Genomic DNA, 22287 nt, shown 5'->3' on the forward strand with positions numbered 1-22287 from the left:
TCTGCCAATGACAAATGTTAATTGTAAGCCTAAAAAGTTGAGAGCAGAGAGTCTGGTTGATCAGTCCACACTCATATTATGGACATACCCCACATCATTGTCCCAAGTTCTTACACCACTTTAGGAGGCAGTAATAAAAGAAAATGTATATCCAGAGAATGGAATTAGAGGAGTGCTAACTGGAACTGAGACCAGTGTACTTATGAATTTGTTCTCTACAATCGTCGGTTGATGAGTGTAAGCACATCCCCATACTTCGATTCCATAAATATCTGGGTATGATTTTTGGTTGGAATCTCAATTTTACTGTACATCTTAGAGTTCAGGAGCTGAATAGAAAAGCTGTGGCTGCTGCACTTGTGAGAAAGAATAAAGAACTATGCAGCAACTCTGTAGAAGTGTTAAGAGAGACCTATAACTCTAAAACCACATGTGCACTGCTCATGGTTCTGAAATCCTGGTAGAGAAAGATTTTAAATGCATAGAAGTACAAGAAATGAATATTTGGAAATCGTTGGTAGGTCTGCCTAGGGGACCAGTCAACTCAGTGATACAACTTGAGTTTGGGCTTATAAACATCAAATGTAAATACTTTCAGATTCATATTGAAATACTACCTATAAGCCTGTGAACGTAATGCTGTTGATGATAAATTTGAAAAAAATCTGAAGCTATGTGATCCTAAATGGTCTATGGATCATGTTACATGGCAAAATAATGGAAGTGAGAAAATAATCAGTGCCTAATTAAGGATTCAGTTCCCCTTGTGATTACAGAGATTTTGGTCAATGCCCCTATCTTCACATTTGTCTGATTCAGTGAGGTCAAGCAAATGCAGCACTACTTAAAAGATATAAAGGCATAAAAATATAGAACAAAAGGAGACTGGATGCTGGATGATGAAGCTAGGGTTGGGCCAGACGCACCAATTCATAGCCTAGAAGCCTCCGAAAGTGCTTAACACTACTTTTCAGGTCATTTAAAAAAATTGCCCATTCTGTACAAGTGGTCCGTGATGAAGGGTCACTTATTCGTTTTCTGCACAGCTTTCTTAGGAGAAAGCAGGAGGCTGATCCCTGCTTTTGGAGCTCTGGGCATTAGTACTCTTGCTTCATTGTTTGGCATAATTATGAAATGTATAAAATACTACTCTGTTAAAAATTAGGCAAATTCTCTTAGAAAATGTCTTCAAGGTTTAATGCTATTGTTGTAGATGGCAGGGCATGAACTGACGCTAGTATGTAGTCAATATGATTTAAGATGTGGCCGGATTATTAATGCACTTTAGAGCTTACAGATACTACAACAGTCAGAAAGGATATCATTGCACTTTACACTTCACTTTGGAGTTCTTATATTTAATAACATAAAAAGTTGATTACATAACAGATGACATTTAATAAAAGACGGTTTCGTAGTTAAGATAATTGAAGATTTTGTCCAAGGTAGTGTTAATGTTCTTTTTTTAATGAAAATAATACATAATTGCTGTTAGTAAATTCATGACTTTGAGATTGAAGAGTGTAATTTGTGCAATGTATGCACTTACTGAATATTTTTGTTTTAGGTGGTAAAATGCTGGGATGCACTATTTTGTGATTTCTTCATAAGTTTTAATCACTGGTATGATGGCTGGGGTAAAGGCAAATAGTAATTTCATGAACTACTAATCATTTTATGAATTTAGGTTTGCTATCTCTTTGCCTATTTCTTTTAAAATCTATGTATGGATGGAATATTGCACATAACATGCACTTTATATTTTTTAAAAAAAATAAAGTTTTTTTGCCAAGTCGGCATAGTATCAAATGTATTAATAAACTTGAACTGGAAATTCATATACATATTCATATGTGCTTATCTGAATGATGTAGATTTTCACTTTATCAAAGGTAGTCCAGTCACCATCCAGTCTCAGTGATCGGTGAGCGCCTTTGCACTGATGTAAAACTGGTAGCAATAAGCGGGTGTCACAGGAAATATAAGGAATAAAAAGAACTGAGGAAAAGAAGAGACACGGAGGCACTTTTGGGTGACTAGCTGTCACCTGAGAAAAGTGCAATGGAAAATAAGGAACTTTAGTCATGCTGTAAAAGAACTCAGCTATTTATGAACTAGACCTGCAAATACTACTCAGTGAAGAGCGTCAGGATGATGGTGAGAAATCTGTTCACCTACTCTTCTAAAGCCTCCTCCCTGGTGTGGGGGTCTGCCTAAAACCACAGGACTTTTGGTAATGATTATAGAGTGAGACTGACTCAATGATGATTGCTGTATACTCAGAGCTGGAGTGAGTATGTCAGAGGACTTTTAGGTTACAGAACACATGGTCAATAACACAATAAGCTAGCTAAAGCCCTGGAAGCAGGCAGCAAGGCGTCATCTAGAAAATGCTGGCTGTGATATGGGGAGGAGAAGCAACAAGTAATAGAAGTGAGAAAAATGCTGACTGTATGACAAAGCGTAAATATATGAAAGAACATGTGTAGGAAGTTGGCTCTGTATGTGCTATTTCAAAGTAAGGAATAGCATGCACAGAGTCCAAGGGTTCCCCTTAGAGGTAAAATAGTGGTAAAAATAGATAATACTAATGCTCTATTTTGTGGTAGTGTGGTCGAGCAGTAGGCTTATCCAAGGAGTAGTGTTAAGCATTTGTTGTACATACACATAGACAATAAATGAGGTACACACACTCAGAGACAAATCCAGCCAATAGGTTTTGTTATCGAAAAATATCTTTTCTTAGTTTATTTTAAGAACCACAGGTTCAAATTTAACATGTAATATCTTGTTTGAAAGGTATTGCAGGTAAGTACATTAGGAACTTTGAATCATTTCAATTGCATGTATACTTTTCAAGTTATTGACAAATAGCTACTTTAAAAGTGGACACTTAGTGCAATTTTCACAGTTCCTGGGGGAGGTAAGTTTTTGTTAGTTTTACCAGGTAAGTAAGACACTTACAGGGTTCAGTTCTTGGTCCAAGGTAGCCCACCGTTGGGGGTTCAGAGCAACCCCAAAGTCACCACACCAGCAGCTCAGGGCCGGTCAGGTGCAGAGTTCAACGTGGTGCCCAAAACGCATAGGCTAGAATGGAGAGAAGGGGGTGCCCCGGTTCCGGTCTGCTTGCAGGTAAGTACCCGCGTCTTCGGAGGGCAGACCAGGGGGGTTTTGTAGGGCACCGGGGGGGGACACAAGCCCACACAGAAATTTCACCCTCAGCCGCGCGGGGGCGGCCGGGTGCAGTGTAGAAACAAGCGTCGGGTTCGCAATGTTAGTCTATGAGAGATCAACGGATCTCTTCAGCGCTGCAGGCAGGCAAGGGGGGGCTTCCTCGGGGAAATCTCCACTTGGGCAAGGGAGAGGGACTCCTGGGGGTCACTTCTCCAGTGAAAGTCCGGTCCTTCAGGTCCTGGGGGCTGCGGGTGCAGGGTCTTTTCCAGGCGTCGGGACTTAGGTTTCAGAGAGTCGCGGTCAGGGGAAGCCTCGGGATTCCCTCTGCAGGCGGCGCTGTGGGGGCTCAGGGGGGACAGGTTTTGGTACTCACAGTCGGAGAGTAGTCCGGGGGTCCTCCCTGAGGTGTTGGTTCTCCACCAGCCGAGTCGGGGTCGCCGGGTGCAGTGTTGCAAGTCTCACGCTTCTTGCGGGGAGTTGCAGGGTTCTTTAAAGCTGCTTCTGGAAACAAAGTTGCAGTCTTTTTGGAGCAGGTCCGCTGTCCTCGGGAGTTTCTTGTCTTTTTCGAAGCAGGGCAGTCCTCAGAGGATTCAGAGGTCGCTGGTCCCTTGGAAGGCGTCGCTGGAGCAGAGTTCGTTGGAAGGCAGGAGACAGGCCGGTGAGTTTCTGGAGCCAAGGCAGTTGTTGTCTTCTGGTCTTCCTCTGCAGGGGTTTTCAGCTGGGCAGTCCTTCTTCTTGTTGTCGCAGGAATCTAATTTTCTAGGGTTCAGGGTAGCCCTTAAATACTAAATTTAAGGGCGTGTTTAGGTCTGGGGGGTTAGTAGCCAATGGCTACTAGCCCTGAGGGTGGGTACACCCTCTTTGTGTCTCCTCCCAAGGGGAGGGGGTCACAATCCTAACCCTATTGGGGGAATCCTCCATCTGCAAGATGGAGGATTTCTAAAAGTTAGAGTCACCTCAGCTCAGGACACCTTAGGGGCTGTCCTGACTGGCCAGTGACTCCTCCTTGTTATTCTCATTATTTTCTCCGGCCTTGCCGCCAAAAGTGGGGGCCGGGCCGGAGGGGGCGGGCAACTCCACTAGCTGGAGTGTCCTGCGGTGCTGTGACAAAGGGGTGAGCCTTTGAGGCTCACCGCCAGGTGTTACAGCTCCTGCCTGGGGGAGGTGTTAGCATCTCCACCCAGTGCAGGCTTTGTTACTGGCCTCAGAGTGACAAAGGCACTCTCCCCATGGGGCCAGCAACATGTCTCTAGTGTGGCAGGCTGCTGGAACTAGTCAGCCTACACAGATAGTCGGTTAAGTTTCAGGGGGCACCTCTAAGGTGCCCTCTGGGGTGTATTTTGCAATAAAATGTACACTGGCATCAGTGTGCATTTATTGTGCTGAGAAGTTTGATACCAAACTTCCCAGTTTTCAGTGTAGCCATTATGGTGCTGTGGAGTTCGTGTTTGACAAACTCCCAGACCATATACTCTTATGGCTACCCTGCACTTACAATGTCTAAGGTTTTGTTTAGACACTGTAGGGGTACCATGCTCATGCACTGGTACCCTCACCTATGGTATAGTGCACCCTGCCTTAGGGCTGTAAGGCCTGCTAGAGGGGTGTCTTACCTATACTGCATAGGCAGTGAGAGGCTGGCATGGCACCCTGAGGGGAGTGCCATGTCGACTTACTCGTTTTGTCCTCACTAGCACACACAAGCTGGCAAGCAGTGTGTCTGTGCTGAGTGAGAGGTCTCCAGGGTGGCATAAGACATGCTGCAGCCCTTAGAGACCTTCCTTGGCATCAGGGCCCTTGGTACTAGAAGTACCAGTTACAAGGGACTTATCTGGATGCCAGGGTCTGCCAATTGTGGATACAAAAGTACAGGTTAGGGAAAGAACACTGGTGCTGGGGCCTGGTTAGCAGGCCTCAGCACACTTTCAATTGTAAACATAGCATCAGCAAAGGCAAAAAGTCAGGGGGCAACCATGCCAAGGAGGCATTTCCTTACAACATGGATAAAGAGTGGTATGGGCTGATGATGTATCAACAAGGTTTACTTCTCTTTGGTGTTGTTTAACTATGAATGCCTAATTGTTGCTGAAAAGACAACCCTAAAAGCAACCCTAGGGACACAGGGAGCTTGATTTACGAAAAAAGGTGTAACCCACCACCCTCAGAGTTACATTTCCACTTTGGTACACATTTAAAACTATTTGTGCCTTTCCAGGAATCCATCTGGAAAGCTGTGCTACTCACTGGTTTCCAGTCTTACTCTGAGAAATTCATGTAATTTTCTTTTTGCATTGGCAGAACTGTACCTCGGCCATGGCACTTTTTGAAAATGTTTTCCTCAATGGAGAAAATATTTTTCTCTGTGGAGGAACTCAATTCCTTACACTTTCATGATGTCTGAGGGTGTTCTGACCCCCTTCTTACTTTAGAAAGTGATTTACTCCATTTGTTGGTAGTGATTTCCAACCATTTCCAGGGTGGAACAGTACAGAAGTTTTTAGATAGCCACAAAATGAGGTGTTTGTGACAAGTAACAAACTTGCAGTGCTGACCATAATGTGAAAGTTGCACTCATGAGCTGCTTGAGAGAAATTTACTCCAGGTGACTACCACATGAGCAATGGTTTAGTATTCAGCGCAAGTAAAAGGATTTAGGAGTGCAAGAGAACATTTAGAGAATAACAAAGTCGTAAATGCCATTTGCCATTTTGACCAAATTTACAAACACAAATGGTTTTGTGAATCAGTCCCAACACATGTTTGCATTTTGTTAACATATTTTTGGGAAGTTTGTGGTCAGTGCATCAAAAAATGTTTTAATGAACTTAACGGCACAGGGTTATTTTACACAAGAGGTTAAAATATTGTGAAAAATGAAAAATATGTACATTAAATACCAAAGAGGGAAATATTCATCTTGTTTCTTACATTGTACCTACAAGCTGATCCTCCAATATATTGGGATTTAGCAATTCACAAAATTTCTGAAAGAAACTCCAACTATACTCATGCAGTTAAACTATCTAATTGGGAAAAATGGCATCGCCAACATTTTCTCCCAGTCGCGTTTGTATTACTGTTTCCTCAGTGTAAAAAATGACCCCTTGTTGTTGGCTCTGATAAACTGTGTAAGGAATTCCTCCTTGGCATGGTTGCCCCCTGACTTTTTGCCTTTGCTGATGCTATGTTTACAATTGAAAGTGTGCTGAGGCCTGCTAACCAGGCCCCAGCACCAGTGTTCTTTCCCTAACCTGTACTTTTGTATCCACAATTGGCAGACCCTGGCATCCAGATAAGTCCCTTGTAACTGGTACTTCTAGTACCAAGGGCCCTGATGCCAAGGAAGGTCTCTAAGGGCTGCAGCATGTCTTATGCCACCCTGGAGACCTCTCACTCAGCACAGACACACTGCTTGCCAGCTTGTGTGTGCTAGTGAGGACAAAACGAGTAAGTCGACATGGCACTCCCCTCAGGGTGCCATGCCAGCCTCTCACTGCCTATGCAGTATAGGTAAGACACCCCTCTAGCAGGCCTTACAGCCCTAAGGCAGGGTGCACTATACCATAGGTGAGGGTACCAGTGCATGAGCATGGTACCCCTACAGTGTCTAAACAAAACCTTAGACATTGTAAGTGCAGGGTAGCCATAAGAGTATATGGTCTGGGAGTCTGTCAAACACGAACTCCACAGCACCATAATGGCTACACTGAAAACTGGGAAGTTTGGTATCAAACTTCTCAGCACAATAAATGCACACTGATGCCAGTGTACATTTTATTGCAAAATACACCCCAGAGGGCACCTTAGAGGTGCCCCCTGAAACTTAACCGACTATCTGTGTAGGCTGACTAGTTCCAGCAGCCTGCCACACTAGAGACATGTTGCTGGCCCCATGGGGAGAGTGCCTTTGTCACTCTGAGGCCAGTAACAAAGCCTGCACTGGGTGGAGATGCTAACACCTCCCCCAGGCAGGAGCTGTAACACCTGGCGGTGAGCCTCAAAGGCTCACCCCTTTGTCACAGCACCGCAGGACACTCCAGCTAGTGGAGTTGCCCGCCCCCTCCGGCCCGGCCCCCACTTTTGGCGGCAAGGCCGGAGAAAATAATGAGAATAACAAGGAGGAGTCACTGGCCAGTCAGGACAGCCCCTAAGGTGTCCTGAGCTGAGGTGACTCTAACTTTTAGAAATCCTCCATCTTGCAGATGGAGGATTCCCCCAATAGGGTTAGGATTGTGACTCCCTCCCCTTGGGAGGAGACACAAAGAGGGTGTACCCACCCTCAGGGCTAGTAGACATTGGCTACTAACCCCCCAGACCTAAACACGCCCTTAAATTTAGTATTTAAGGGCTACCCTGAACCCTAGAAAATTAGATTCCTGCGACAACAAGAAGAAGGACTGCCCAGCTGAAAACCCCTGCAGAGGAAGACCAGAAGACAACAACTGCCTTGGCTCCAGAAACTCACCGGCCTGTCTCCTGCCTTCCAACGAACTCTGCTCCAGCGACGCCTTCCAAGGGACCAGCGACCTCTGAATCCTCTGAGGACTGCCCTGCTTCGAAAAAGGCAAGAAACTCCCGAGGACAGCGGACCTGCTCCAAAAAGACTGCAACTTTGTTTCCAGAAGCAGCTTTAAAGAACCCTGCAACTCCCATCAAGAAGCGTGAGACTTGCAACACTGCACCCGGCGACCCCGACTCGGCTGGTGGAGAACCAACACCTCAGGGAGGACCCCCGGACTACTCTCCGACTGTGAGTACCAAAACCTGTCCCCCCTGAGCCCCCACAGCGCCGCCTGCAGAGGGAATCCCGAGGCTTCCCCTGACCGCGACTCTCTGAAACCTAAGTCCCGACGCCTGGAAAAGACCCTGCACCCGCAGCACCCAGGACCTGAAGGACCTGACTTTCACTGGAGAAGTGACCCCCAGGAGTCCCTCTCCCTTGCCCAAGTGGAGGTTTCCCCGAGGAAGCCCCCCCTTGCCTGCCTGCAGCGCTGAAGAGATCCGTTGATCTCTCATAGTCTAACATTGCGAACCCGACGCTTGTTTCTACACTGCACCCGGCCGCCCCCGCGCGGCTGAGGGTGAAATTTCTGTGTGGGCTTGTGTCCCCCCCCCGGTGCCCTACAAAACCCCCCTGGTCTGCCCTCCGAAGACGCGGGTACTTACCTGCAAGCAGACCGGAACCGGGGCACCCCCTTCTCTCCATTCTAGCCTATGCGTTTTGGGCACCCCGTTGAACTCTGCACCTGACCGGCCCTGAGCTGCTGGTGTGGTGACTTTGGGGTTGCTCTGAACCCCCAACGGTGGGCTACCTTGGACCAAGAACTGAACCCTGTAAGTGTCTTACTTACCTGGTAAAACTAACAAAAACTTACCTCCCCCAGGAACTGTGAAAATTGCACTAAGTGTCCACTTTTAAAGTAGCTATTTGTCAATAACTTGAAAAGTATACATGCAATTGAAATGATTCAAAGTTCCTAATGTACTTACCTGCAATACCTTTCAAACAAGATATTACATGTTAAATTTGAACCTGTGGTTCTTAAAATAAACTAAGAAAAGATATTTTTCTATAACAAAACCTATTGGCTGGATTTGTCTCTGAGTGTGTGTACCTCATTTATTGTCTATGTGTATGTACAACAAATGCTTAACACTACTCCTTGGATAAGCCTACTGCTCGACCACACTACCACAAAATAGAGCATTAGTATTATCTCTTTTTACCACTATTTTACCTCTAAGGGGAACCCTTGGACTCTGTGCATGCTATTCCTTACTTTGAAATAGCACATACAGAGCCAACTTCCTACAAACTGCATGTAATTAAATGACTCTACCTGTCTTCAATGAAACCTTTGCACAGAAATGAGAGCATTGTTTCTCGTTTACTTGCAGCATTTTGCTCCTTCCTGCCTGGCGAGTCAGAGGACAGATAGCAGTGCTACACATCAGAGGTACACTCAAGCAGTAAGTCATGGCTTTCCCTTGATTTCTCTACACTACAGGAAGTTTCTTCATATGGCCATTCATGGAAAATATTGAGTGTTTGGAAGACACGCTGTAAGTGATGCGACAGGCTGAATCAATCCTACACAGGGGTCTTGAGCCCGAGTCATTTTAGAAGCAAATTTGTCATTCGAACCACTAGAGATAAGATATTTTTCAGCATGTGTGCTATCCCTCTCACACCCAAGAGTGGTTGTGACCTTAGAGCACAAATACCACCTAGAAATAATGTGGAGTATCTACCCAGGTCTCCCTAGCAAGGCATTTATGAAACTACAATGAGCCCAGAGCCACATCTCGTATCATCTCTAAACTTGGATACTCTGACAACTGTGCTCTTCACAGTTTGCAACTAAACACTCCAGCTTCAGAGCTCTCTGATTAGCACAAGAAATAGCAAACATCTCAGAGGAGGTCAGCACCCTGCTGAATTAATACCCAACAAATATCTCCTCTCATGCCTTCAAATAATCTTTCCATACATCAAATACCTGCATTTCAGGAGACTAGTTGTCGATTTAATAGGGGTGCAAAGGGGGAAAGCCAACTCTCACCCACCCCAGCTTGTTAGATCAACAATTCCCAGAGGGCCTCTATAGTACAGGCTAGAGTGCATCGGACAACTCCAACAGGATGAAATAGCATGCATTTCAATCTAATGCACTACAGTTCATTCTGTTTGTCTTCTGTCCTCGCCTCATGCAGAGCCTGAGGGAGTGAAATAGAAATAATGTTCCAAGGACTATCATCGCTTACGTTTTGGCGAAGGTCTCTGTACACGGACCTTCGCCTAAAGGAAAGCGATGATAGTCCTTGGTAAGCATTTTGTCATGGAGCCCTATTCCTAAAAGGAGGGTCTTCATCCATCTAGATTGTTAGGTGCGTAGCCTTTTGAGTAAGTTAACTCAGAATCTCTCCCACACAACCCATGACACAATGAGGTACATAGTGTAGCTTAGGAGAAGTTGATTACATTGGTCGTGGTGAAGCACCATTAGATTCGTGAGGACCTTTTAGGGGCGAAACTTGTTGACCTTGACTAGTGGTTGAAGGAGGAATTTTCTTTTACCCCCTTGCGTTTTTAGTAGAGTGCTGGAAAAAAAATTCCATTCCATTCCCTATTGTTTTTAAACCTTGACCGAGGCCCTTCACGATTAATAAAATATAATTCCAGGGTATGCTCAACTCAGTCTTGATTGAGTACACCCTACTCTTCTCCACTCTCAACTTGACAAATGTTTTGTGACTCTATCATGCAGAATTATTAAACAAACTACACTCTAACCACCCACGACCCACCACTGCACACTCATAAGCAGGTATGGAACTACCCAACCCCTCCCATTCACATACAGTGCCCATTAACTTTTACAACCCTTTTTTCAACAATTAGCCTACATTGGCCTCAATCGCAATCATGTCCCTAAACCACAGGGACCCGGTGAAGAGGACTCCGTAAAATAAAAATGGAAAAGGGAGAGAGTGGGAAGGCCTAGCACTACCTTGCCTCACCCCGTTACTAACGAAGCTAGGAGTAAAGCCAGAGTTTCTGAAAGTACCATGCAAGCTAGTTTTCTTAATTGCCTCAGCTACAGTATACTTGGCCAGTGTTGTCATTTGACCCATGGTCAGATCTAGACTTTTACTTTTTTGAAATACTTACACAGTTAATTTAAATGTTGTTGTGTTAGGGAAAAAAACACCCTTTACTACCCCCAGTATGCAGCAAGATTGTCACATAACTCCTCTCAACTTGAAGTCAGAGAAAAAAATAAAATAAACAAGCGCCTTCGGAAGACAGTGCCTCAGACTTTAAATGTACAGCAAATGTGATGTGATAAGAACAAGCTTTACAGGCCTGTTTACAGAAAGGGAGCACTCAGAAGGATACTGTTAATACGGTTTTCAAAAGAAAGGTACGAACACAAGCTGGACAGCCTAAAACAAATAAGGCCAGCAAATGGAAAGCCATAAAAAGTGAGTTACAGACCACTAAGCCAATGGCAAACAACGGACAGAATGTATTTCTAGTTCTACTTTCTGAATGTCCCCAGAATGCCTTTAGCGACCTAAAAAGGTGTTAATAAGCAGGGTATGTTTGCATACACCTTATGATAGTCTGATTTCCCTTCTCAAAATAAATAAAATATATGTTGTAAATAAGTCCACTGAAATAGCATTTCTAAGAAAGAGCACTTAGTGCACACAAAAAAAATGGAAAACAAGGAGCTCATTGATGAACACAGCAAAGCAATAACATAGAAAAAGGTACACATTGAAGATAAGGTTTCTAACATAGGGCTATGTGATATAAATATTATGTACCTCAGAAAAAGGAATTTGTGACACTGGTACAATTATTATAAGTTTCCAACATATTTTGCATACCTTTAATCCTGTCCAAAGTTCTCTGCAAACAAAACTATCAACCTCTGATGCATCAAATTATTTACCAAAAATCATGTATTTTTACAAATAATAATGAACTGATGTCACTATCAATGGCTACAAATCGCTTAACTCAGCTAATCAACATGAAGAAAAATTTGAAAAAATTCTATGCTAGCTTGCTTTAGTTCAAAAAGTCCTCCCAGCACACTAGACCCTAATTTATCACAGGCGAAGGCAAAAACAATGCATCAACAGCCATGTAAAACAGACATAACTGAGAACCAACTGGATTAATGTTGCCTGTCTACTGCAATCTGTGATGAGGAACTACTCAATGCTGCTGAAAAATCAGCAGAGCACTAGTGCAATAATGAGATGAAAAATGTAATAGGAAATGGTAGAGCTAATGATTCATGCCATGAGATAGTACCTGCATTAAATGTAATGATCTCAGCAATCTATACTGAAACTTCTATCCTGGATAGACAGCCAACCACTCTTTGCAAAACGAAAAGCTTACTAGCGTCTATTCACAAAAAAAAAAAAAAAAAGAGTAGATTTATCTCTGATCAACTGTGCTTAAAAAGTAGTAATCTTTCTTGATAGATCATCAAATTTACCCAAACGTTTGCAAATAAAGGTAGACAGTTTAAGAAATGCAGCTGGTGGTATGTATCATTCACTGCTAAAACTATAGGAGGTCTGAAATAACTTTCTAAATCAATATCAATAATGACATTATAATAACTGTGGCAATACATCAGGAAGTGGTATATATCAGTGATTCAAGCAGCAGACAGAATCTCAAATTCAAAAAAGTCCTAGGTTTTTAACTGAGAAATACCCAAACTCCAGGTGATAAAATCAACTCAACCTTGTATCAGTACTCAGTGGGGAACAAGGAACAGAGGATCCATCAGGGACTAATCAAACTCATTCTCAGTTTGTCACATTTATTTTAAAAATAACTGGAAACGACTAAAAAAACATAACCAAGAAAACATTGTAATCTCTTGAAAAAGGTTAAATCTACGAAACAGGAATTGCTGCATAAGCCTTATCCAATTTTCACAAAGCAAGGTTTTAACCAAGAAAACTTGGGTCCTATGATAATTGCAAGCCATACCAATACGGAATATAAGAACACAAAAAATGGTAGTAAGATCATTTCAAATAAAATCATTGATTCTCTTTCAGTACCTGACATTGAACAGGAAAACTAGAACTAGAATCCAATACCACCGAGGGGCTCAACAAAAGTTGAAAGTCCAATAAAACAAAGATATCATACTTATGTTGATAACCCATCAAGTAATATATCAAAAGCAAGTCTAGACAAAGAAACTGAAAAATTGTACAAATTCACTGGAGTTGAAACATGCAGTTAAAAAATAGTCCACTGGCCCGCTCCCTTAAGAAACTGAATTAAGGAACCAAATTAGCTACAACTGACACAAAATAGAATAATATTTCTGCTGCAAAAATCCTCCAGGTGTTCAGAGAAATAGATCAGTGTTTCCAGACAAATTACTCGGAGCATGACTATATAAAATCAAGATACTGATTTAATCTTGTAAAGCTTAGGCCCACTTTATATTAAAAGAAAAAAAAATTGGGGATGTAACAAGACGCTTGTACTCAGACTGATAGTAGGACAAGACCAGATGATTGTAAAGATGAAAAAACGCAATGTCTCACTGCAGGAAAACGTTTCTCCAATAGCAGCAGCAAATAGCTCAAAAACGCAATCAATGACTAAGGTTCGTATGGTTACCTTAACTGAGGGAAAAACGTAAAACTTCTAAACACTCTACCAGCAGCAGGTTACTTTTTCAATAAATTTTACTTTTCTCCCACCACAGCATGTGCAGTGTCAAATGTGCACAAACGTATCCCATAAGCACATTTAGTTAAGTGGAGAAGTATGGTCTTAAGGTTTAAAACTGAACAACATACCACTATCCTTGATCATCAGCAAGAAACAGTGGGGGGAGCGTGTTATTCAAATGGTCAGGTACATTCATGTTAAAGGGGAAGAATACTTTTGAGGTATTGGGAGCAATTATACATGATGATATGACAGAACAGGGGCTTAGGCAAACCCAACAAAAGCATAAAGTGGAAAACCCTACATTAGCAGTTGGTCTGGAATCAATAAAACACAAAGGTTAAGAAATTATGATTAACACAGTAGGTAACGGAAGATGAATCTGTAAAGTTAAACAAATATTTCCTGGCAAGATAAATCATGACCATCAGTGGCACTGACTGTTAATCAGCATTGCCATCATCTTCTGCAACTCTTCACATAATTCCCAACAATGACAAGGACAAACAATAGTTCGGCAAACATTATAAAATCAATATTTTAAAAATAGATTCCTGGAATAAGACTGGATGATCTCAAATCAAAGTGCAAGGTACACCATAAATCATCTCTTTGGTGCAGATATCATGTGTCTCCAAGAAACCTGGTCCATCTATCCAGCACATCCCTTAACCCTTCCACCCCCTTCTTTTAGGTTCTGATACCTTCTTTTTACCCAGCAATCAGTACGTCTCAAAAGGGCAGACATGCTGTGGGTCCTGATCCCAACTAATTTGCAAACGAGAACAGTTAAGAGTTAACACAGGGATAATTTGGTAACCAAATTACCATGAAAGATTTTAAACTTTTCGGAATTACTGATACTAAAATGTTTTACCCAGTTAAAGATCATGAAACATAAATACCCTAATAAATACGTACCCATGATGTCACCCTGCTCCTATTCCCATAACTGTGGATTTAGAATTAAAGGCGATTTTGATCAAAATCGAAAGCAAACTAGTTCACACAAAATGTCAATGTAGGATCAAGTAGGTTTTCTACAAAGAAAAGACACACTTGACAAATCTCTCCTGCACTCTTACACACAGCTCAGGCTACTAGTTTTAAATGGTTGTTTTTTTCTTGACTATTCCAATGCGACATACTCTTATTTTGCGAGCAAGAAAAACACTTTTAGACAACTGAATTAGTTAACCTCTTTAAATTATGAGATAATCCACTAATTGGTGAGTGACCATCGCCCTCAAGCATTTACTGTGCAAATAAAACCAATTTAAGGTTTCCACACTTGCACACATTCCAGCAGACTAAAAAACAGTGCACAAGCTGCCCATGTATGCAGATTTCTATGGCCCACTAGTTTATTCATTATTTCAGTCTGGTTGCCATTACGGCACTCCAGCGCCCTATTACCCCATATGCTATAACTGCCACATCCACATCTGTGTAGTATAGTGGAGCATACAATCAAATGTAGTAACTATAACCTTTCACTCAACTTGAAAATACACTTGACAATTAAATCATCATGACTTTGAAAACCTACCACCATAGCGAGCCCGGTGCTGTAGACTCCAGCATGCCTGATGACACAGTCAGAGGATTTCATCATACACTTTGTCTTCCCTGTAAGAATATCAATTAGAAAATTACCACCTACCAGACACTCAGAAAAACTCAGCAATTAGGATACTTTCAAGGAAAACAAAAAAATTAACACTGTTAAAAAAGAAATACAAGTGATGAGCATTACTCATAGCTTAGGGCTCCGCTGGTATTAAAAAGTAACTGTCTAAGCAGTGCTAACAGGTGCATCCAGTAGAGAAATGCATCCTGTCTCAGGACAGAGAGAGAGGAGAGAGAAAGAAGGGAGGGAGAGCGAGAATGTGTGTGGTGTGAGTGTGTTAAAGTAAACCTGTAATGTGTTATTACATATTCTTTCACACATTCACTACCAGGCAGACCAGGTCTTAACTGAATGAGCAAATGTGCACGAGACAAACAATTCTGTTTTTCAAGAAGTCTTACACTAGTAGCTAGTAGAGGGCTTGGTGACTTAATGGTAACGTGAACAATTTTTTTTCATTACCAACCTTAACATGGAGGTCTTAAGTATTTGTTGCTGAGCAGTGGATTTGAGAGGTATATAATTTTATGTGGCATGTCTCATATCAGTTTACCCATTCTTATCTGGCATAAAGGGAACTATTTTAACGTGAGTGTCACCTTTTTTCAGTCTGACTGAGAATCTGTGATTTTTCTCCTTTTTGAGTGCTTTCCATGTCTGCTACCACTACCGGCTTTAGGCAATTCAGCAGAGAAACTGAATTTGTAGACAAGGTGCTTTCAGCTATATACACAATAGGCGCTAGTAGTCAGTGTGTGTGAAAACAGGGTGGTAGTCCGTCTGTAATAGTGGAGCTTCCTGCAACTTCAAAAAACAGTAGCACTCACTTACCCGGGTTGGCATGCTTCACCATAGGGTCCCTCCTCACATCACAACCATGTGTGGAAGCAGCGTGGATTACAACCCAGCTAAGGGTAATGGAAAATAGGCCCGACAATATATTAGGAGCACAGCCGGAAAACAATTTAAAATGTATCTTAAATATGTACTTAGGGCATCTTAAGAGATGAGCCAGTCCACTAGGATCCAACAAGAGTTGTATTTGTAAGAAAGACCTGGGCTAGTTTCCAGGGTTCGCAGAGAATTTTAATTTGCTTATGAGAGAAGCAAAACCATGAGTGGAAAGAACAGTCATCTTATATATTTAGTCTCATTTAATTCCTCTGGATTTTTCACTTTTAACCGCCCGTTTTTTTTAGTTTCACCGCAGTGAATTCTATATAAACGGCCTGATAGTGGTAACCACCAGTGTCCATCTTTCAAGATAAGGCTGCTGCTGCGCAGCTATGGTAAGAGACTCTGGGGGTCATTCTGACCCAGGCGGTAAAATCCGCCAGGGCCAACGACCGCGGGAGCACCGCCAACAGGCTGGCGCTGCTCCCATGGGCATTCTGACCGCAGCGGTACAGCCGCGGTCAGAAACGGAAAACCGGCGGTGTACCGCCGGTTTCCCGCTGCCCTGGGGAATCCTCCATGGCAGCGCAGCTTGCTGCGCCGCCATGGGGATTCCGACCCCCATACCGCCATCCTGTTCCTGGCGGTTTTGGCCGCCAGGAACAGAATGGCGGTATGGGGTGTTGTGGGGCCCCTGGGGGCCCCTGCTGTGCCCATGCCAATGGCATGGGCACAGCAGGGGCCCCCATAACAGGGCCCCACAAAGATTTTCAGTGTCTGCCATGCAGACACTGAAAATCGCGACGGGTGCAACTGCACCCGTCGCACCCCTTCCACTCCGCCGGCTCCATTCGGAGCCGGCATCCTCATGGAAGGGTGTTTCCCGCTGGGCTGGCGGGCGGCCTTCTGGCGGTCGCCCGCCAGCCCAGCGGGAAACCCAGAATACCCGCGGCGGTCTTTTGACCGCGCAGCGGTATTCTGGCGGTTCCAGCCAGGCCGGCGGCATCCGCCGCCGGCCGGGGTCAGAATTACCCCCCTCTGTGCTGGTTACAGGTGAATATGTGAGTACACATGTGTGCATGAGGCACGTGTGAGTTGCAATGTTTAGGTAATTGTTCCAGACGGCACACATCAAGGATTGGTGCTGATATGGAGTAGGCCTTATGGGAGTGGGCCTCTATAAGGTAGGTCCTTCGTGCCTACTGAAAGTGTGTGGTGCTGAACTGAAGTACAGAGTATAGACAAAATCTGCACCAAAATACAGTTTTGCCCCACCCAGGTTTACTGGCTCCAGTGAAGTATCAATTTTACGGTAAACATGCACCGAGTGCGAGGACAGAGCATTTGCACTTGATAACTAGAGAAGTCAGACCATGGGTAGGAAGAACCGTCAACTCATATTTATTAAGGAAACCCATGATATGTCATCGTTCAGGCCACTGTGTATGGATTCAGGACTCCCAGCCCTGCTCTTTTTCAATGAGAATCTGAATGAGGTCATGAGTGTAGGACAGAGGTCTAGGATGTTAAGTAAACGGCAACCTTATTTCATATTCATGGTGGCTCAAATGTAGAAAATGTGCCATTATTCCAGTCATGGAACGTGTACATTTTATATTGCTCCTATGTTCTATAAACCTCATTTTTAATTCACTGGTAGTCATTCCAATAGACCGTAGTTCACAGGGCATGTAATACACTGTGCTTACTGGCTCTCAACCCTCAAGTTTCCCCTCTTGTGTCGATGTTTGCTTTTAACTGTCAGAAGAAAAAACACTGGTCTTGTGAAATTCTTTCATACCTGGACACTGTTTAAAGCAATAAACAATGCTTGCTTGACATTTTCCCATGCATACTGAAACGTGCCCCACCCAAAGCAAAAAAATCTTGCGACTGTGGTCCTTTTTCCATGACACGAAATTATAAATAATGCATGTGATCCATGAAACATGTTTTTAGTACTCAGACAAACTACAAGCGGATACTAAACTGTGCTTGAAGCGGTCAGTCTTACAAAAGTAGAGGCATCAGCTCGGTTTGGAGGGTGGAGTGGAGTTCACTAAAGTAAGTGAATGCTGTTATAACAAGAGTGAAAATAAGCCAGAAAAAAAAATTGACCACAACACAAATAACAAAGGGAGACAAAAAATCTAAAGTAACAATATGATTAAGCCAACTAAAATCATGCACTGAACCACAACGAAAATCGAACAATAAAAATCTGAAGTTACACATAAAATGCAACAAAACACAATGGTAATAGTTATGAAGCTGAGTAAAAGCAGCAATAATGAAAAACTGAGGAATGAAAAAAAGTGGGAAATGTTGTCAGAAGCAATGGAAATGGACGTGATAAGCAGCATGGCAGTGTCGTCATAAAGCCGGTTCTCAAATGGTGGAAGCACTAATACCGATTCAATAGATTAATAATGCAAAGCAGCTAAATAGGACAGAAGGAAGGACATGAGGAAAGGTTGATAGAGCAGGCTGTCGCAAACAAAATGGAAGTAACTGTGGCCAAGCAACCAGGCTAAGCCAAGTGGTCAGAAGATCGCAACTGTGTTTGGACGCGATGCCCTCCCCTCCTTCCCCACCCTCTACAAAGAAAAATAAGAAGTAGAAGGAAGGCTGGGCAGGAAAGCATTAAGGCACTAAACCTACGGACTACCGAGCTTTAAAGGGGGTGGGGCAGCAGGGATCAGCGAGGTCAAGACATGTACAGCTCATGCATGGGGCTGGATCCCCATCCCAGAATTTGAGGTGAGAAGACAGGACACAGACAGTGCACCCAAAATGTGTTAAAGGAGATGGTTGTTGCCCGGACAAACAGGGTATCAGCCCAAACACATAAAAAGACTCACTAGGTCTTGTCTCATAACAGAAATAGGACAGTGTCCTGTGACTATTAAGTGGGACTCAACCTGTGATCATAACAAGGACATTCTTCTCACTCAAAGAAGCGAAAGGAAAGTCTGGTATAGGGCGATGGAACCTAGAACCATGAGGCTGTATAGAGAGTCTGCAACCTCAGACAAAAGACGAGGACATTCTTTCCTACTCAAGGAGGCGAAAGACAAGTCTGGTATAGGGTGATTGAATATAGAACCATGAGGCTGTATTAATGGGTAAAAATACTCCTTGGCAAATAAGGCGTGCCGTCTGTGCTAAGAGAGACAGATATGTCATCCTCGCTGGTACTCTCCATCTTGCTTCATCTCTGAGGTGCGGCAACAAATTGTAGAATTTGGTCCTGGAGCCATACTATGAGGAGGAGGCGACTTCAACATTTTATTAAAAGACCAACTTGACTGGTTGGGGACCTCTAAACGCCCACATCCAAATGTTGCCCTCACACTTAACACCATAATCTGAGAGAGCTGTTTGCAGTACATATAGCAACACATGCCACACAGCGTGAAGGTACTTGCATGACAGCCCACCACAGCGCTCGGTCTAGACTGGACTATTGGCTAGTTTCCCGTGACGCTCAGAGCTGGGTCACACGTGTATGACATCTGCCACACACACTTTCAGACCACCTCCCAATCTTTTTAGAGCTACAGGTCCCACAATCAAACCGCTGTGTTTTTTCATGGCAGCACCCAACCAGGGCATTACGGGATGCAGTATCTCACAAGGAGCTTCACAAAGAGATACTTGAGTACTTTAAACATAATAAAGGCTCTGTGGAGTCCGCATCCATGACATGGAAAGCATTCAAGGTGGTTATTTGGGGAGCAGGAACTCCATAACAATCCAGGGTTCTTAGAGTAATTTGGAGGGGTGGGGGGGGGGGGGGGACTTGTTCGAACACGAGATCCGAGCCCTGGCGCGAGATTTCTCCTGCTCCCCTGATGGAGCTAAGATGGCTGCCAGTTGAGGAAAATTCATGGAATTCACGGAGGAAGCTGAATGGGAAATACACTTTCTTGGTAGAGAAGTGCAGGCTCATCGGTATGGGGAGGGCGACACACCATGAAAAACCCTGGCTGGGTTACTGCGAAAACCACAAGCCTCTGCTTATCTGACTGAACGATCAGCAGGTTCTTCACTCCACACCCCAAGACATGCTGGAAACTATGATCACCATTTATGCTAGGCTATATGAGGCCACTCCGACCAGAGCAATGAGTGAGCTAAAAGCATATCCTGATGAGATCCAACTCATCTGGCTGGATCACGCTCATCGCGAGTGCCTCCACTCACCAATAACAATGGAAGAAATAACACAGGTTATCTGAGCCCTCCCAGGTGATAAAGGTGGCCTACCAACAGCATTCTATAAAGAATTTGCCTTGATCCCTGCGCCTCACATGATAGCTATGTTCAAAGAATCACTAGAGAAGGATTCCTTGCCCCATCCCTATGCGAGGCAGTCATAGTGACAATCCTCAAACCAGGTAAACTAGCGCAATACTGCAATTTTTACATGTCACTCTCTATGATAAACGTGGATAATAAGATTTTTGCCAAGATACTTGCCAACGGCCTCCTCCTACTTTAAAAAAACGTCAGACCAGAGCAATCTGGATTAATTCTGGGTCGATCCACCTCCCACAATCCACGCATTAACTTTGTGGTCATGCACCACTTAGATTCAAGTCCCAGCTGTCGTGTCACTGCTAGATGCCACCAAGGCCTTTGACTCCCTGCAGTGCCCGTTCCTCCTGCCTTTGCTTGTATGCATGGGTTTGAGCTCCCAATTTTATAAGTCAGATCCAGCTCCTTTATTGTCTCACCACCACCTGTGTCTGACTAAACGGAATGCTGTTGGAGCCATTCCTGATCACCTGTGGAACACAGCAGGGATGCCCACTCTTGGCTGTCCTTTTGGTAATGGCGATGGAGCCCCTGGCAGCACAGCTAAGGCAGCACAGTGCCCACTGTGGCATTGGCTTCACTTCTAGAGGGTTAGTGGTGTTGATGTACGCCAACGTCATTACCCTCTACATACACTAACCGCGCGAGAACCTTAAACTGCTGAGTCACGAAATAATAGTGCAATTTGATGGCTTTTCAGGTATTCGAATTAATTGGTCTAAATCTGTTCTATTCCCTTTGACTGATGGCTCTTTGCCTTTTCCCACTTAATACCCGTTCCAATGGGTGTCAGAGCCAGTTCGATAGCTGGGAATCTGGCTCAGCTGTGACCTGGACGAGCTCTGGGAGGCAAACTATGGCCGAGCCATGTCTTGGTTTGAAGACAGAGTCCTCACATGGTCCCGAATGGCGCTCTCCATCACAGGGAGAATCACCATAGTGAAGATAGTAATTAGCCCAAGTTATTTTACATCTTCCTCGATTTACCTAACCCACCCACTAATCACTTCCTTTGTCAACTGCACTCGCAGTTGATTTCACAGACTTGGGTGGGCAAGCAGCCCCGCATCTCGTGGGAAATCCTGACACTGCCTCTCTTTCAGGGTGACATGACAAGCTGGACATGTTGCTCTGTGCCCTTTGTGCCCAGGCGCAATATTTACACTACTGGTTAGACCACATGCCATACCAACCGCACTTTGCCATTGACGCAGATCGTGCTGCACCATGGCCCCCCCACCACCGTACTCTACCTACCCTACAGATCACTGAAGGCTGAGATTGACACAGGCGAGTGTGTGCGCTGGGTGAAAGACAGCCTGAGAAAACATACTAAAAACTTCCTCACCTCTGATTCCTGTTGATCCCCCTTAGCCACCCCTGCTGGACTCGGGTGCAAGAACGTGCGCTCGCACAAGTAATTTGGTGTCCTTCTCTGACCTACACCGGAGAATACGTTTATGCCATCATTCGATGCCTCTGACACCCTTTCACCCCCCTCAGTCTTAGAGATACCACTATAACACCAGCTACGTGCAGCTTGCTGTTCACTCCATGTAATCTTCTCAGCGCCCTCCCACCACTACCTGCACTAGAACACATTCTCACGACCTCCTTGTCACACAAACTGATTACCCAACTATATTCTGGATTGATGACCTCTGCTCTGGCTGTCACCCCTGCCACCCATGCTGTGTGGACACTAGATACTGATTTGGCCCCCACCCTACCCACTGATGCGCAGTTGAAGTACTGTTGCAATCAGACAAAGACCCTTTTCCCCAACTATCAGCTGAGACTGATACATTTCAAATTTCTGCATAGATTGTACCGCACAGGTTTATGCCATGGGTCTCACTAAGGACGTGCGCCCTGTCTTCGGTGTGCATTTCCCCAGGCCACCTTTATGCTCTTAACCTGGTCCTCCCAAAGGTGGCTGAATTCTGGACAGAGGTTTTGTCAACCATGCAAGCCATCACTGGCCACCTCCTACCCTATACTCCATTGGAAGCTCTCTTGGGGCATGTCAAAGACTCCTCAG

General features: G+C 44.1%; 1 protein-coding gene across 3 annotated transcripts in view; it reads right to left on the reverse strand.

Annotated features, from left to right (window-relative positions):
* ZNF330 (zinc finger protein 330) overlaps positions 1–22287 on the reverse strand; it is a 195550-nt gene that overhangs the window by 116660 nt on the left and 56603 nt on the right. For all 3 annotated transcript variants that reach the window (XM_069242576.1, XM_069242578.1, XM_069242579.1), the window contains exon 5: positions 14952–15031. In XM_069242576.1, the coding sequence (XP_069098677.1) occupies positions 14952–15031 (80 nt within the window). The remainder of the gene's footprint in view (positions 1–14951; positions 15032–22287) is intronic.

This window comes from Pleurodeles waltl, chromosome 1_2 (assembly GCF_031143425.1).
Source record: "Pleurodeles waltl isolate 20211129_DDA chromosome 1_2, aPleWal1.hap1.20221129, whole genome shotgun sequence".
In the NCBI taxonomy this organism is placed as follows: domain Eukaryota; kingdom Metazoa; phylum Chordata; class Amphibia; order Caudata; family Salamandridae; genus Pleurodeles; species Pleurodeles waltl.